The 18,427-nt window shown below is 45.4% G+C and overlaps 1 protein-coding gene across 1 annotated transcript in view; it reads left to right on the top strand.

The window, feature by feature from the left end:
- The window catches only part of CCSER1 (coiled-coil serine rich protein 1), a 2,886,772-nt gene that overhangs the window by 1,042,390 nt on the left and 1,825,955 nt on the right, over nucleotides 1-18,427 (top strand). The window contains exon 5 of the mRNA XM_069630566.1: nucleotides 13,234-13,360. Coding sequence (XP_069486667.1) covers nucleotides 13,234-13,360 — 127 coding nt within the window. The remainder of the gene's footprint in view (nucleotides 1-13,233; nucleotides 13,361-18,427) is intronic.

The following is an 18,427-nucleotide window of genomic DNA, read 5'->3' as shown; positions in this document are numbered from 1 at the left end:
GGGAGGAATCAGAAGACTACTCTCTTGTGCGCCACAGGGGAGAAGAAACTAGGCCCCGCCATTCTGCGAGCCCCTCACAAACTCAAAGAATCAGGGAGTGCCTAGAAGATCATGAGGGGACCTCAAACAGTAGCGCCTCTGAGTCTGAGGGCGAGTAGAATCAGGTGACGCAGAAAAAGAAGGCAAGTAAACAAAAGAGAGCACTGGTTAAAGACCCCATTAGGCACATCAAGGCTATTAGGAATATTATAACACTGTATCATAAAAATGCAAAATATTCTGTCTGGCAGCATCTGAAACTCTATGAACAAATGATGTACAGTTTTCATATCAAAGATAGCCAGAATTGCATAAATTATGCCAAATGGACGTTCTCTCCGGAGTACTCCAGCTTATTTGCTGGACTGGAAGATCAAAGCCATTCGAGATGGTCCACCTACAAGGCGGCCATCTTGAAGCACTTTTTTCCACCCACAGAAACCCCCAAGAGGCTCGTGAAGTGGTGTACAGTGTGCAATGCGGAGAAGATCAGGCCCCACGAGAATTTGTGCAGGAACTAAAACATGCCTTTGCACATACTACCAGGAGGGTGCACACAAACAGTAGAGAGTTTATAACTACCTACTTTCATGCACTCCAAAATACATAATGCCACAGCTGGTGAGAGATTTTCATGATAAAAGGAATCTGGTTTGGGTAATAGTGCAGGCTACCTGGATCGATGAGGCCAAAAACCTGAAGAAAATAAAAATCAGATAAAAAACCCCAAGCCAACCAACACCCCTGCTGCTGCTAAGGTGGCGCAGGCGAACGTTGCCCCCATTTTGTACCTAGAAATGGGGGGGCCTAAAAATGCACCTACCCCAAACCAGCGAAATCAGAGGCAAAGAAGGCCTTCTGGCCAATCAGCAACAGGTGGCAGCCAGGGAGGTAACCCCACCAATGGGACCCCTAACTCTCCTGATTACACAAGTCCCAGATACAAGGGCAACCGGCCTATATTGGGGTATGTATGGACACCCCCAGCCCAAGGAGAGATCCAGCCAGGTAAGTACTGCCACAGGAAACTTCCATCCTAACTTCCCTCAGGAGGGCAGTAATCCCCCAAATCCTGGGTTAAGTTTCTTTGCCCGGTATCTACAAAACCCCAACCTGCAGGACAACTCTGTTTTCTTTCCCCGGTTTCAGGAGCCCAGACAACCCAATCCGGGTGAGGGGAGGCTAGGGTGGAGGGTTACCAAAATCCCCAATACCCAGGGTACTCCAGGAGAAGGGATAGTTACCCTTCCCGTGAGCCACCTAGGTATGAACAGAGGCCCCCGTACCAGCCAGAATGGGTGTCCCAACTTGAGCGCCAGGTCCAGAACCTAACACAGGATCTGAGTTGTATGTTGAGGGCTCAGCAGAACCCTCAGATGAACATAGTGACTCAGAACCCCGCAACCCAAGGGTCTGGCACCCCAGAACACTGGCATGGAGAGAACCCCCAACAACACACCAGTTAAGGTACAGGAGGAAGGGGGTGTAAAGCCCTAGAGGAAGCTACCTTCCTCACCTGTGAAAACCCCCTGGACACCCCAGAACTGGAACTAAAATCTCTTGCCCCTGAAAATCTGCAACCCAGGGAACAGTGGGTGGGTAGGAGAAATAAAGATATCAAAAAGGACCATTTTGGGGAGGAAGTTAGTGTCCCCCAGTTTGAAGGGGAAGAATCCTCAGAGGATTCAGGGAAGAGAATCTTCTCCTTCAGGGACAGGGGAATTCCTCCCAAAGAAAAATGGGTCCCAAGAGATCTGAATGAAGACTTGGTGGGTTTGGGGACTGATTCAGAGTCACCCATCCCAGAACCCAAGAATTGTCATCCTGAGAAAAAAATATTAATAGAGGGATCCTCCCCAGAAACTGGTTCTAGTGACTGCCGCCAGGTAAGGGAGAGCAGCACAGAGTTAAGGGGAAAAGGGGATTCCAAAATCCCATCTATTTCAGGATGTCACATTTTTATTACAGATTCCCAGACTCCGGCACAGAAAATTGTCCAAAACTCCACCGTGTCGGAGTCCAAAATAAAGAAATTGACCACCCAACTTGCCCAAAATGCCCATTACCTTTGCCCACTTGAGCAGGTGGAGGGGAGATTCTATGCCTCCGTTCGATTGCAAGAGCAATGTGCATTTTCAGCACTGTTGGACACTGGATCGCAAGCCACTTTTCTGTCAAAAAGGGCCGTTGAGTAGCTAAATTCAGGAAGGGGGAGAGACACCCGATCCTTCTCACCGCTCTTCCTGGACAACTCCAGAACTTCGACAGGAATGAAATTCCTATTGAGAGGACTGCGGATCTGGAAAATAAAAATTGGGTGACATAAGGTGAAACACCAGGTCATAGTCGTGACTCCAGAAGGAACCCCCTGTTTATTAGGGAATGACATCTATCGCAGGCTGTCTCCCCTAATGGACCGCGTGAACAAGGTCCTCTGGACTCAGACTAACCGGCCAATAAAATTAAAAGAAAGTGTCAACCATGTTAGTTTCAATGGCACATGCCACATGGATGAACAAAGGTCTGATCACATTGAGGTTCATTTCCAAAACAATCAAATACCTGACGTTACAGTAATTGCTGTAGGACAACAAACTAGTGATGGAAACTCCTGTCCATTCCTGAAAATCAACCTTCCTTCCAGTTTTAAGTGGCATTCCACACTGGAAGGAAATACTTTGAAATTGAATACTTATTCACAATCTGCAAATCCCAATTCTATAGTCAAAAGTGATGAGAAACCAGCTCAAAGTTTAGCTGACATTCAGAAAAATAGGGAACAGCTGTTCCTCCCTATTCAGTAAAATGAGGGGAAGGAGTCTGTTCTCGCCAGAGTGTCCGTGAACAACAGAACGAGCTTCATCAGTGAAGCCATGTTCAGGAAGCTCCCAAAAGATCCAGCCATTCCCACACTTAAATTGATTGATAAGTGGGAAATGGGCCTGGAAACTCCCAATTTCAAACATCTCCTGCATAGCAGGTGTATGCTAAAAATGTCTATAGGTGACAAAAGGATAGAACACAATTGTTGGGTCGTGCGAGATGTCCCTGCTGCATTCTATTTAGGCAGTGACATTCTCAATCGGTTTTCAATTAATTTGGACCTTTTAAATTACAAGGCCTGGTCCAGACTAGTGGGCAATCCAATGGGATTTGAAGGTTCTAAGAAAGCATTTTGGTCAGCCCAATTGCTGCCGTACTCAGTTGAAGTTCAAATTGGAGAGGAGGTAACCATCCCAGGATGGACCTGACAATTCCCACTTGAATTACAAATTAAAAGAGGACAGACATTACAAAAGTCTGACGCATATATACATCTCAATGCCCATCTCCAACAGCAGGGGTTGTGGCTAAACCCAACACCATTAGTCAATGTAGAACACAACACCATTCCAATATTGATGGATAACAGCGACCCTTGGAGTATCACTCTGGCGCAGGCACCATTATTGGAATGGCGGTTGATGACCGTCATTTTTCCTTGGATCTAGGAAAGGAACTGATAGGACCAATCCCCAATGACTGCTTTGACAATGACAGTGAACATGACATACAACTGGACAGGGTCTTCACCCGGAAAGGGGGGAATTTCCTGGTGTACTCTTCCTGCCCTTACGGGGAGGAAGAGGTGACCTGTGACATCAGGCAGGAAGAGGTGATCTTTCAGGTCCACAATGACTGCCTCTCCTACCTAAAACCCTCTGTCCAGATCAACACTCTAACCAGAGACCTCTCCACCCATCTGGAGGACGCAGATGAGATAGCAAATCCCGAAGTCTTTCCAGGCTTCAGGCAAATGGTTGAAGAGCGGGTCAACCTCGCTGATGACTGTGAGACCTAGGAGCAAAAGAAAAAGTTGAAACAGGTGTTCTTAGATATTCAAGATCTCTTTGCTGTGGACTCGTACGACTGTGGCCGCACTGAGATTCATACTATAACAATTCCCACAGACCTTGGAATGACTCCTGTGTTTGTGAAGCAATATTGCTTGCCTCTCGCATCCATGGAGTCCCTGACGGAAATAATTAAAAATGTAGAGTCCTGTGGGATAATTCGTCCAGTCCACAGCACATTTAATAATCTGGTGATGGGGATTTTAAAAACAAATGTCCAGTGGAGACTTTGCGAAGACCTTAGGGAGCTAAACAAACGGGTCCACATGTCCCGAAGGCCTCTTCCCTACATTGACCGAGGGCTGGCCCAGATCCAGGGGTCCGTGGTATACACTGCTATTGACCTGACAAATGAATACTGGACTGTGCTCGTCAGTAGGGAGGACCAATACAAGCTGGCCTTTACTTTCGCAGGGGGCAGCAGTACACGTGGACCCAGACTCCCTTCGGATACATAAACTCTGGCAACAAATTCAACATCTTATTACGTAAGGCCATGTCCGACTTGGGTGAAAGGGGTAATCTGGCCTATTTGGATGATGTCGTGATATAAAACTCCACTGTGGAGGAACATATATCCGAAATCCGTTATGTTCTAGCCAGTTGAGGGTTGCCGGAGCAAAACTGTCCTTGCAGAAGGCACAGTGGTGCAGGAACCGTGTCAACTTCTTGGGACATGAAATAACTCCTGAGGGTCTCTGTCCCCAGGAGAAGAAAGTGGAAGCACTCCTAAAACTAAAAGACCCCACAACTCTGCATGAGCTAAGAAGCCTCCTTGAACTGACTAATTACAGTAGGAAGTTCATTGAGGATTACACAGAGGTCACAAGACCCCTGATCCATCTTTTGAAGGGGGGTCAAGTGGGAGTGGGGTCCAGAACAAGCTGAGGCAGTAAAACAACTCAAAAGAAGTCTATCACATACGCCTTGCCTAGCTTACTCTGTCAAAACCAAGGGTTCTCGAATATATGCTTGACAGCAGTATTATATCAAAAGCATGACAAGGTCAATAAAGTCATCTCCTATGCAAGCAAGACTTTATCCTCTGTGGAGGAAAAAATCAACGATTGTGAGAAGGCACTACTGGCAACGGTGTGGGCATTGTAGAATTACCGCCCGTTCATCCAGGGGGAACACATCATAGTGAAGACTCCACACCAACCTTTGCAATACCTCCAAAGTGACAATATCCGGGCCGGAAATGTGAGTAATTCCAGAATTACATCCTGGATTCTGTCAATGCAAGGCTTTCCTGTGGAGGTCAGATATGGCCAAAACAAGAAAAGTCCCATTGCGCAAGGTCTGGTTGACATGAATGATTGTGCCAGAGAAAATGGTTTCAAGGACGAATGTCTTAAAACCCAGGACAACATGAAGGTTTACCTGAATTCCACGCACAAAGTCTATGAAGAAGACACGTGCCAGGGAATGCCCACAGTGTATGTGGATGGGTGCTCCTAGCATGTTGACAACCACGGGTAAAAGGAACTGGTGGCCGGCGTTGGGAATGCCTAGGTGAAGGATACCCTGGAGCCCTCTGCTGGATACAAATTCGGTCCCACAGTAGTCAGGTGGCAGAGTTCATGGCAGTTCATCACGCCATCCTCACTGCCTTCCAACACCAACTCCACAAACTGGTCATAATCACTGACTCTGATTATGTCCGGCATGGGTTCGTGGAGCCCATGGTTAATTGTCAAACCAGAGGCATGCTGTGCGCTAATAACAAACCGCTTAAGCATGGCAAGCTAATACAAAATATTGATGATCTGGTCACCTCTAATGGGATGACCATCTATTGGAAAAAGATTAAGGGTCATTCCAGAATAGAGGGACCAGACAAAACTGTAAACAACCTAGCTGATCAACTGGCCAAAACCAGAGCCACCCAGGGGTATCTCCTCAAGATCGAGTCCCTTTTGGGGGAAATCCAGGTCACTGCTGTCACTAGGTCCCAGACAAATGCTCACAATTTATTCTCAACTGCCCAATGGAGTAAGGAGACCCCATATGATAATTTTATCACAGCACAAAAAGGGATCTGATTATTGGGACATTTTATCAACACATTGATGACCCTGAGATCTATCCTCTGATGAATAACGATTACATTGGGAAGAGGACCTCAGGGTATTGATGAAGTGTCCCAAAATGTTCCGAATCCAAGATGGTTTGTTGGTAAGGAGATCCATCTCTGGTTGTAACCAGTGGTTGGTACCTACCTAATTCCGGAGCCTGATGTTAAGTCACTCCCATGAAGCGGCCACAGCCGGTCATTGGGGGTTTCACACTACTCTGGAAATCTTGCGGGAGGTTGCATACTGGCCACACATGGGTCAGGACCTCAACCAATATTTGAAGGGGTGTCTTGTGTTGGCACAATTTCAGCCAACTTCATTCACAAGCCGAGTTCCCCTCCAAAAGAGGGGGATCACACTGCCTTGGTCAGATTTACAAGAAGATTTCATCAGGCCCGTGATTCGTTCCTCTAGGGGGAACAAGCACATGTTAACCGTAACATGCTTGTTTACCAAAAGGGTGGAATGTCTTCCGGGCCCAAATTGCAAGGCAGAAGCAGCAGCTGCCCTGATGATCAACCACATCTTCTCGATTTTTGGCCTACCCCAAAGGATTGAGTCAGACCGAGGAAATCACTTCACCAGTGAAGTGATGACAAAGATATGGGAGATATTTGGGGTAATAAGGAAACTTCACATTGCATACCGCTGCTCAATAGTGAGGTAGTTGAGAGGTACAACAAAACAATTTTGAGCATTATAAAACAATTTGGGTCATATTCTGGGCCAAGTTGGGACATCCGATTACTGCTTGTACTGATGGCCATCAGATCTACACCATCTTCTGAGACCAAGATGTCTCCATTTGAGCTAATGACTGGACGAAGTATGGTGCTACCTCAGCATCTGCCCTACAGAACACAAGAGCAGACACTGATAAATGCCTCCACAACACATGAATATATAGAGAATCTAAGAAAACACTTTCAACATGCGTTTGCGTACGCTCAGCGGAATCTGGAAAAATCAGCAGAGGGAAGAATCAATATGACTTAAAAACAACCAAAAAGGAGTACCAAGTAGGCGAAAGGATCTACTTGTACAATTTTCAAAGGAACCAGACCAAGGAGTGGAAATTTTTCCCTAGCTGTTGCGGTCCTTTTGAAATTGTAGATAAAGTTTCACCTGTCGCCTACAGAAACCGCATCACCAAAGGAGAGTTCGTAGAAGAGAAAAGGGTCCATGTTAATCAGTTAAAGAGTTGTCACCCCAGACACATTTTGCAGCTGATTGAGGAGCCATGTGAAAGTCAAATAGAGAAGACATCTGGAGAATGAGAACAAGAAAAAGAAGAACCAGAAGGGAAAAGGTAGGTTCATAGGTATATCGATCTAACAGGGAGTATTTTTCTTCATTGTCAGTGCAAAAGGGTATCACGAAAAACCCTGGTAAAAATATCAATAGTTATCTGTGTTTTGTAAGGAATTAATTGTTGTTATTATCCGAGTACTTAAATGACTATAATGTATGTGTGTCCGACTGCTGTCAACCTTTCGGGAAGATAGTCACTGGAAAAATGTAGTAACCTGTCTTTAGTTATTCACTAGATTAGTACTGACTCTGCTCCTTCATAGACCGAGGAGGACTCTCCAGGGGACATGGAAAAGACAGACCGAAGGAAAACTTGCGGGTGTAGCTCGACACTTTAAGGACAGACCGAAGGAAAATCTGTGGGTGTCGCTCCACACTCCAACGAAAGACAACGGGAGGATTGTGGCGTACCGCTCCCTGATGGAAGAAGTACTCCACCTGATGAACCCCACTTTGCCCTACTCTTCCTCAACAATAAGTCTTGGGAGAGTTGGGTGGGGGAATTTGTGGTATACATTTACCCACCCAGCAGAATTCCCCTCCATCATCAAGTTGCTATTTAGCAGTACCAGCAGAATGGCTCCGATGGCTCCTTTGAGCGCCATTCCCTTGCATCAAAACTGCATTTGGCAGCTACAAAAATGATGGATGCTGTGTCTTTGGCAAGCACCTATTGGACAAGATGGAACAGGGAACACACCGGGAAAGGATGCCAGTGTGTTTCCTTATGTGCACCAAAGAAGAGTATTGAAAAGCTGCTAGCTCAAAATTTCCCCTTGAAAAAAGAGGAAATATTTTACATTTAAAATGATGGGGCTCTGATGCTCTTTTTCATCTGTTTAACAATGCACAGTTCTGAGCCAGTGAGACCCAGGTATGCCCAGCCACATTCAGGTTGGGCTCCAACAAAAAGAGGCATTTCTCATTGAATGACAGGCTGTGTCAGGCAAGATCTGTGAAATCACCAAGAACTTTACTCCCAGCCATCCGGAAAAATGCTGTAACTTGCAACAAACTATCACAGCTGAACTCTTTAACAAGAACCTGTTTCTCTGTGCTTATCTTAGTATCAGTGGACCTTTGCCTTAAACAGATTGCTGTGTAAGAGAAATTGACTAGGGCTGCAAATAATGTTTAGAATCTTGATGGAAGACAAAACCGCATTGGAAGTGACAGCAAAAAGAAAATTCACCACGTGTAAAAAGGGTTGCTTTTTGCAAATAAGAAAATGTCTGTTTAAATATAAATTGCTGAATTAGGCCCTTTCCTTGCCTAGAAATGTAAGGGGGGGTGTGTTTGTCAACATATATGGGATATTGTTCTATTTCAACAGACTGGCTTCTGATTCAGAAAAAAAAAATAAGTATATAAATAAGTGCATTTACTGTGTTGAAGCCACAGAACAGGTTTCCTGCCCTGGCTTCAAAGGACATTTGCTTTCTGGGAACAGGATTGGCCTTCACCCAAAAAAGGGTCAGCACATTGGAAACTATGAATGGACCAAGAGGAAGCTTCTCACACGCTCGGCAGACTTTGTGGCTGGGCTCGATCATGGTACAATAGATTTCTGGGACACTTAGGTGTGAAATTTCAAGAAAGTACCACCCCTCAAATTAAACTGGAGAGCTTCAAAGACAAACTCCAAGGCAGCACTGGGGTAAACTGACATTTGGTTGTGGCCTGGTAAGAAATGTCCATATTTGAAAGGCAAAGGCCAGCCCATCTGGCTTAAAAGACTATTTTAATTAATACACTTTAAGACTGTTATTTCTACAACCGGACAACACAGCAATGCACAAGTTTTACAGTTTAAATGCAATTTTCGTGGCATTCAATTAAGACATGGTAGCTTTCACTAGCATGCTGGGAAGGGAAAGGGCAGAAAATTGTATATTCTGAGGAAAGTGTATATGGTGCCACTTTGAAATTCAATACTTACATGCTTTGTGATAATAGGTATACATGTATAATGTTATAGAATGTTAGGTATAATATTCGCCACTGAAAATGGCGAAAGATTATTAGAATAATGAAACAAAGTCCTACAAAATTGGGAGTGGGAATATTATGCTCTCTGTGGAATATGTAATTTGTCTATATGCTTTGTGAACGCACCACAACTGTCAAAATGTGCAATTTATGTCAAAACTGATTTTTTGCAAAATTAACTGTGGGAGGGCCTGGGCATAGTAAACCCATACCATAAAACTGATGTCATTTCTCTAAAGTCCAACCAGCTGACAGGAAGGCGGTAACAATAAACCCTGAAAAATCCAGTTATTCAGAGGCATGTCCAGCCAACGCCTGCCCCCATGGTAAATCATCTGATGTTACCCACCTTATAAAAGCAGGACAGGAAATTCACAGAGATTAGGGACACACATTCTTCTGAAATTCACAGGTTTCTACATATCCAGACATTTCAAATTCATCCTGCAACATTCCTTTTCCACTTCCAGGCCAGAGCATAGCTGATCCTAGCCAGGCAGGACCACTCTTCAGAACTAAACCCCATAACAAAATCCCACTAGCTCAGGGAGAAAGGGGGAACAGTTGTGGTACCCTTTTTGAGAGTATCATGTGAGCAGATCGGATTTTTGCCCCACTACCTGCATACCGCTGTGCCGTGACCAGGCAAGCCCATCTGTTTTCTGCAAGGAGAGCTGCGCCATGACCAGATCTGTTGAGTCCAGAAACCTGGTTGGGTGTCCCAAATCCCAAACTCAAGCGCTGATTGTGAGTATCTCCCCATCCCATAGCAACACATAGTATACCCCCAATTTGGTACCTTGTCTTGGTTCTATCGACTACGTAATCCCATTCATACCCTCATAACTTGATTAAGATAGTCTGAATCGTCTGTGTATCCTATCCTTGATTTCCTAGTGTTAGCACCATTCTTCCACTCATTTCTGTCTTGTGTAAGTCCTTAGTCCTATTTTTGACTAAACTAATTAATTCCCACTTGAAGAGCCATTAGGCGCGAAGAGGTTACACTTGCAAAGTAACTTGTGTCGCAGGCGGCATCTCTCTTTTCTAGCCATTAAAATATAGTTTCTGTAAAAGGTGTCCTTTCCTTTTTAAACCAATTTTCTCTGTTAATTGCTTTTATTTTTAAACCGAATTTCCTTTCACTTTGAAAATCTCATCCAGTTATTCAGCTAGAGACACTCTTTCACTTTCATATTATCCCTGTGATGTGCATCTATCACCCAGCTTAAAAAACACATTCCGATTGTGTCTTTTTCACCTGTTTTTCACACCGTTTTGACATTTCAACCTGTAAAAAGAAGAAACTGCAATTTTCCAACGTGTGATTTGGCTGCACTGTGTTTTCATTTCAAAGTTGATTTTGAACTGTATGTCTGTTGTTAGTATCTTGCCTTGTAGATGTTGGTGTTCCAATATCCATGATACTGTTAGAAATCATATTTACCTCAGTCATTTAACCGCACATTAAATTAACTATTTAGTAATTCGGAGCACTATATATAGAATTGTAGAGGTTTTGAAATCCTCTCATTTCGTGGTGGAAGGCTGGATATTTATTTTGTTTGCTGCCTAGTATCCCTGCCTCCTTGCTACTCCTTTCTATCCACTCAAAATATGATTAATAGGGGTTTGAGGGAGCATTGGCAGGGGAAATCTAAACTCAGGTGCTATCTACCTGAACAGTAAAATTGCTCCCATTCATTTGTGCTTTGGATATGTTATATTAGAAGGTCAACAAAGTGTATTTCATCATTTTACATTGTAATTATCACTGCATTGGTGATTGCTGCCCAATATTAAAATTGTGTGATTTTCTTTGAATTTAAAATAAACAAATATTGTATTAGCACCCAAAGCCCTAGTTCATAGTCCTTTGTGACCGGGGATATTTGTATAGGGGGGTGTGAGATGGGTTGGGTGCCAGCTCAATCTGAATTCTAGGAAACAAAGAAAAAGTATTTTAATTGTGCGCTATCTCCTAGGCTAAATGCAAGAGTCCGGGTCTGGTGTGTGACGTCCGATTATAATCCTTAACAGGCCACTGCCCAGTATTGTGCTAAAGTCCACGGCCAGCACCTGACCAGTGTATATAATATACTGTGGACATGGTTGAAAGCTCTATCCACTGGTAAAGGCTAAAATCGATGGTTGGTAGCCTATTTGTGTTTTTAAATATTCAGTGCACATGGGTGAAGGTTGTGACCACTGTTCACAATTGAAGGCCCTGACTAGTTAGTATCCATTCATGTGTTAAAATATATTTGGACATGCACACTGACCATGGCTGAAGGCCATGATTAATGCCAGTTATTGTTATAATGTAATTTGTGAAGTCATCAGTGATGTTATCTGTGATGTCATCATTGTGGTCATAGACTGAGCAACAGGGGATGCAATGTTAAAGTAGGTTTAGCAGAATTTCAGTGGTTTTCTTGCATTCATTTCTCACCTTAACGTCCCTGCAACTAAGGTTTTTTACCTTGAATACATATATATGTACACCTATTTAAACTGCTTTTGTACAGTATGTTAAGCTTTGGCTGTTTCTACACAGAGCTCATATGTTAAACATGAACACTTCAGGAACTCTTGTCCCTGAGTCTACTGAACCGCTGCCTGCATTTGGGTGAGAACCAGGTGTGTTTCTAGGTCTGGAAAAGATGCAGGGCTTAGCTAATGTCAGGACTGGTGGGACTCAGGGCCAGAGGTCGAAGTGGGCGGGAGCGGTCGGGAGCGGTGCTCCCATGCTTATTATTTTTAAGTTTCACTGTTCCTATACTTTTATTTTAAAAAGAAACTGTTCTGGGATGGTTTTGTTTCAAAATAAAAGTGTAGGAAGAGGTTGAAGCTTGCACTTCAGTGCACTGCACTGCACATTCCCATAAATAGCAGGTGTGTTTGTTTGGGGTTTTGGATTGTGTGTGGAAGGGGGCAAAGGCATGAAGTGTGTGGGTAGCATGGCAGACCAGTAGGGAACATAATTCCCCTACTTCTTTTTGTACACATTCCGCCCACTGCTCATTTCTAGCGCTTGCATTTTGATTGTAGCCCCTGAGCTTCTATCCGGGGCTACAACCAAAAGGCCCGGGCAATAGCACCCAAAGCTACCATCAAGCTACGCCTCTGGGGAGAACTCGGCTCAGGAACAGATCTTGGAGCTTCATGGGCTAGACTAGGGGATGTGGTGCCTTGGGATGGAACAGTGTTCCAGCATGACAAATTTGACTGGAGCTCCGTTCTGTCTTGTTCCAGCCCATTTCTTACCCTGAGACACCCCATGCAAATATTGCACCAGCTGCTGTCCACTGAAGCTAACTGGTGATGGTTGCCACCGGCAGGGGGTTTTCTGCCAGCAGAGTCAACATCAAGTAGGGTTTATGTAATAGCCAACCCCACCAACCTCCAATACCCAGTGATCGAAGTTTACGAAAAGTATGAAGTAGTGGAACTATGATCCCTTTTTGCCTGCACTGCTCCCCACAAACCCCATTGCCACCCCCCTCCTATGTGCAATCCAAACCCACAAACACATCTGCTTTTTAAGGGAATGTTCCGTGCAGTGCACTGAAGTGCAAGTTTCAACTTCTTTCTACACTAAACCATCCCAGAACGGTTTCTTTTTAAATAGGAACAGTAAAACCTGAAGCAAAAAAGCAGAGGAGCACCACTCCTAACCACTCCCACCCCCTTTGACGGCTGCCAATACCTACCTCAAAGCATTCGGGCTCACCCATGTATGAGAAATGGTTGAAAATGTCTGAGACTTGTGGCTGTTTTGGAATGCCATGCAGACGACATTTCAGGAATGTCACAGTTTTCCGTTTGGTGTCATTTGTTATAATACACTCTTTTCTTAAAGTCAATGCATTTGTTTTTATTTCCAAGCAGGGCCCTTTGTGATTGGTGTTTTCTCATTTCAGTGTGCCGTGAAGACTCCTTCCAATCCATCGTTTCATGTTCTTCCATAGTGTTTTCATCTATAGAGCAGCAACCCGCCGACTCAAGGAAGAACGACGAAGAGCTCAGACTGGCCGCTCTAGCCAAAAAGTAAGTTATTGGTTTACAGTATCGATTTCAACCATAATGCATCCTTAATCGGATCACGTAGCATGTGCGCAGCTTACAGCAAAGAAGTGTGGATTGTGTCTGCAGAAAAACACTTACATTGGTTTGAAGCTAACACGACCCATGTCTGGCGGCAAGACAGGTTTTACGCCGGCGTTAATAATTTATTTTTCATGTCAATTTCAAACTGCACAAAGTAAGGCTTAGTGTCCGTCAACATATTTTCCTAGGCCTCTAATTCGCATGCCAGTTGCATTCAGCTGTCACGGCTCCAGCCGCTAACAGAGGCCTGTGATTTCTCTCTGTTTTCCAATTAGCTGAGAGTGATGTGGAAGCAGAGGTGCAGGGGGGACGCCAGCCTTGACTGATCATATAATTGTGGGCTTCAGCGTCCACTGTGTCGCATTAAGGAGCACATGTTTTAATTTTCTTCCCCACCGGTTGCTCTGAGATTAATACCCGAGCAGTAGAAGTAGTAACTATTGGAACTATTGGTCTTCAAAAAGAAGTGAGACGTGTTAACTGCTGTACCCATATGCATGCATTAGTATTGGCCGAACCCCAAACCCTCTCCCGTAATGATAGGCTCACAAATTGTTTCAAGTGTTGGCAATAAAAGGCCGTAGGATTTTATTGTACAGATATGAGCTATGGCAATAACAATATCACATATCATGATGGTATCATACTTTTGGGCACTGGGTCCTGAGGTTGCCCCCTCTGGCCCGTGCTGCTTTCTTGTGTCCCACGACTTGTTGTGGGCACCGTACAGTGCCTTGTACTTCTTTTTGTTCTGCTCCCCTTTTTGTAGGGTGGGCGGGTTCTGTGGTAAAGAAGCAAGAAGATTTGGAAGACACTGAGTAAACAGTGAACCTCCTGTTTGCTTGGGTCCCCGTTCACGGTCCACAAACAGATTGTGTTTACTCTGAGCATGCTGCTCTCATTTATAGGACCCAGGGAGGCCATGGGTCTTTGTTGTGTATGTGGTGGGGGCTGCTGTTGTCGCAGCCCCCGGCTGGATAGCCGACTGTCTGGCCCCTGGTGGGGGCAGATCTTTTGAACCTGGGCCCTGCCTGATGGTTGTTTTCCTTATGGCGCTTAGCACCTTGCTGTTTGGAGGAAGGGTGAGATGACTGTTCGCACCTTACCCTTCCGTGGGTTTGTGCTGCCGAGACTGCGTGTCTCTGTAGCTGGGGGAGGGGAGGAGCAGGCACGGGGAGGTTGGGGCTGCCCCTCTCCCAGCTGCCGATGGTAACAGCAGTTACCCTGCCTCGCTTGTGGGATGCCCATGCAGCATTGCCCATAACTGCTGAACCCATATGCATGCATTAGTATTGGCCGAACCCCAAACCCTCTCCCGTAATGATAGGCTCACAAATTGTGTCAAGTGTTGGCAATAAAAGGCCGTAGGATTTTATTGTACAGATCTGAGTTATGGCAATAACAATATCACATATCATGATGGTATCATACTTTTGGGAACCGGGTCCTGAGGTTACCCCCTCTGACCCGTGCCGCCACACACGGGCAGGTTGCCGGCTGACCGTGTTCCCCCAAGAGTATGCCCTAGAGACAGCCCGTGTGAGCAAGTGTTGCATTGATTTCCCGAAAGAAATGCTCCATGCCCTGATTAGACAAATGGGTGCCGTCGTGGAGAAAGAGCTCTGGGTTGCCTAGTGTAATGGCTGGGTGTTTTATGAAACCCAATCCTCTTGTCATGCAGAATCTCTCTATCGTCCTGTTCAATTTTCTTCTGGATATGTCTATAGATTTGTAGCAGTTGGCCCCTAGCCATTTCTTTCTTGGTAAAATGGCTGAGAAGTATATTTCAGTACCCCTCCAGTTGTGCGAAATGCCTGCTAGGGAGGAGCATAGGATGCGTCTAGCCTTGTTGACTAGGTCGTTGCCCCCTAGATGAATGATCAGGAATTCTGGGGGGTCCCTGTATGCCACCAATTCTGCTAATGTTTCGTGGACGTCGGCCCACCATAGGCCTTTGTATCCCCACCATGAAGTAATGGTGTTTCGGAAAGGTGGCCCTTCTTTAGTCTCTTCTGCCATCTGCCTGTCCTGAAAACAAATGAGTGGCAAACTATCCATGGTGATTGGAGTGTGGTCCTCGATTCGCCTGTTGTTTCTGTGTTGATGGGAGGGAGGGAAAAGAAAGAACATTTTTAGGGAGGATGGCTATATCAGTTGTGGTCTGATATATCTTTTATAACAGTCTGACTTCCATCCCCCTATGTTTTTTAGCTGTTGCGGTGCTAAGCCTCCCTGCCATGCTGCAGTGGCGGCACCTATCCTGAAGGAATGGGTGCCAAACTGTTTGGGATCCCACCCTGCTTTGCTGATTGCTTTTATCAGCACTCCTTTAAATTGGTAGCGGCTTAGGGCCGATGCATTCTTGTGGATTAAAAAACTCCCCCCCCCCCACTTTGGGTCGTTGTGCGTAATAGAGGGTGGTGATGCAAACCGGACAGTTTGTTGCTTCATCGATGCAACAAATGGTGATGGTTCTTTTTGCACATGTTTTCAACTGTTGCATTTCTATGTTAACACTCTCCTGTCTCACCCTGATTTCCATGACACCCAGGCCGTTTGTGGCCTTGGTGCTGGAAGCGATGAGTTCTCCTACCAGGAAGGCCCCAAAGTAGGCTAGGAAAAAGGCTGTTTTAAATAACATTATCTCGTATGGGTGCCAACTTATGGCTTCCAACTGGCTTGCTATCTGCACCAGTTTGCTGAAATCAAGGGGTAGGCGGGTGTCCACTTGGGCACCCTCTATTCTGCCCCATCCCTTCATTGCGTAAGAGATGAGGGCATTCTGGGTGGGGTCTGATCGCCCCATATTTTTGGAAAATATGAAATTGCCACCAGGTGTCTTTTAGCCCAATCCCTTTTTAAACCTTGTTTCCGGGCCCATTTTAAAAATACTTCTATATCTTTAATCTTTATTAATTCTACGTGGTTTACATCTGTGGCCTTAAATACTGTTTGCAAACACTTACTGTACTGTGTTGTAGTAGTGCTTGCCACTGCCCTCTCTGCCATCTCCGTTAGGAAGCCTGTGAGCTTGTTGGCACCCGTTGTTGATGTGCCTGATTCTTGTTGGGCATCCCGGCCTGGGCTCTCTGACGCTGGCGTTGATGCCAATGTGTTGTTGGCACCCGTTTTAGCGGTGCCTGCTTTGTATTGGTCATCCCGGCCTGCACTCTCTGGTGCTGACATTGATGCCAATGTGTTGTTGGCACCCGTTTTTGAGGTGCCCACTTTGTGTTGGTCATCCCAGCCTGCACTCTCTGGTGCTGGCATTGATGCCAATGTGTAGTTGGCACCCGTTTTAGAGGTGCCTGGTTTTCGTTGGGCATCCCGGCCTGTGCTCTCTGGTGTTGGCATTGATGCCGTTATTCTTGTCTTCCCATTATTGCCCAGCATTCTGCTGGTATTGGCGTCATCTGTTCTTGGGTGTGCGGCGCTAGCTCTCGGAATCTTGTCCACTGGAAACGAGATAAGGCATCAGCAATGTTATTATCTGCCCCTGAAATGTGCTTCGCTCTGAGTACAACGTTTACTTGTAGTGTGACTGTTGTAATGGCTCGTAATACTTTCAGTACTAAAGGGCATTTTGTAGACCTTCTGTTTATGGAGCCCACTACAGCCATGTTATCGCACCAGATCAAAAGTTCCGTATTTGCTAGTCGCCTGCCCCAGATGTGTAATGTTAGCCAGATGGGAAATATTTCTGGTAGGGTGATATTTCTTGTCCACCCTGCTGCTTGCCATGAATTGGGCCAGTGTCCTGCCACCCATTCAGAGTCTAGTAGGGCGCCAAACCCCTTGCTCCCTGCTGCGTCGCTGTATAGGACCCTGTTTGACCGGGTATTTAAAGGCGTTCACCAAAGTAAAGACCCATTGAAATCTCTGAGGAATTTTCCCCATGTTTCCAGGTCTTGTTTCACTTCTCTGCCTAGCCGGATATGCAAGTGTGGTTTGGTGAGTGATTTGATTTTGAACTCTAGGCTTCTGGAAAATATCCTCCCTTGAGGTATTATTCCGGATGCGAAATTGAGGCTGCCTGCTAAGGATTGTATTTCCTTTACTGTCCCCTTTTATTTCGTTATCAGGTTTTGTATTTTAGACAGGAGTTCTGATATTTTTATTTTGGGGATTCTGCAGAGCCCCTTTGCTGTGTATATTTCGATGCCCAGGAAGATTATGTTTATGTCTGTTTTGGTGGTTTTTTCCCTCGCTAAGGGAATTCCCCACTGTGCGGCCATGTGTTCAAGTTTTGCTAAAGCCCTGCCACATTCCCCGGAGTTTGGTGGCCCTATGACCATGATATCGTCTAGGTAATGCACTATTTTTGTCCCTGGTCTCTGCTTTAGGAAAGCCCATTGGAAAAAGGCACTGAATTGCTCGGGGAGGCATCTATCGACATAGAATTTGTTGTTAAAAGTGAACCCTAGCCACTGCTGTGAATCTGGGTGGACTGGCAAAAGTCTGAAAGCAGATTCGATGTCCAGCTTGGCCATCAAGGTATTTCTGCCGCACTCTTGTATGAGCCTTACCGCCTCTTGGAAATGCGTGTAAGATACGGTGGGTTCTGTGTGTGGGATGCCGTTGTTTAAAGACTGGCCTTTAGGGTAGGAGAGCTGATGAATTAGCCTCATTTTCCCGGGTTCTTTTTTGGGGACCAGGCCTAATGGAGATATTAAATAGTTCTTTAAATGCATGGCGTCCCAGGGACCTGCTACCCTGCCTAGTTGCAGTTCTTTCTTGATTTTGGTTTCTATTATCTGGGGGTTGTCCCTGGCTGACTTTAGGTTCATTGGGATGGTATGTAACCCAGTGCCCTTAAATGGGATGGAAAAACCTTTGGTGAAACTCTGCCATAGTATCCTGCTGGTTTCCTTGTCTGGGTAGTTGTTTAGGGCGCCCCTAAAGTTGCCCGGGTTGATGGGTGTTCGTCCTGGTTCTAAAATTGGGATATCATTCTTTCTTGGATGGTAGTCTGGTGCAGTTGCTTGCCGCATGGTCGCCGTTGCAGTT

Source organism: Ambystoma mexicanum, chromosome 6q (assembly GCF_040938575.1).
Source record: "Ambystoma mexicanum isolate Mex_15411 chromosome 6q, UKY_AmexF1_1, whole genome shotgun sequence".
Lineage (NCBI taxonomy): Eukaryota > Metazoa > Chordata > Amphibia > Caudata > Ambystomatidae > Ambystoma > Ambystoma mexicanum.
Note: the sequence above shows the minus strand (reverse complement) of the source record. Positions and strands in the feature narration are given on the sequence as shown.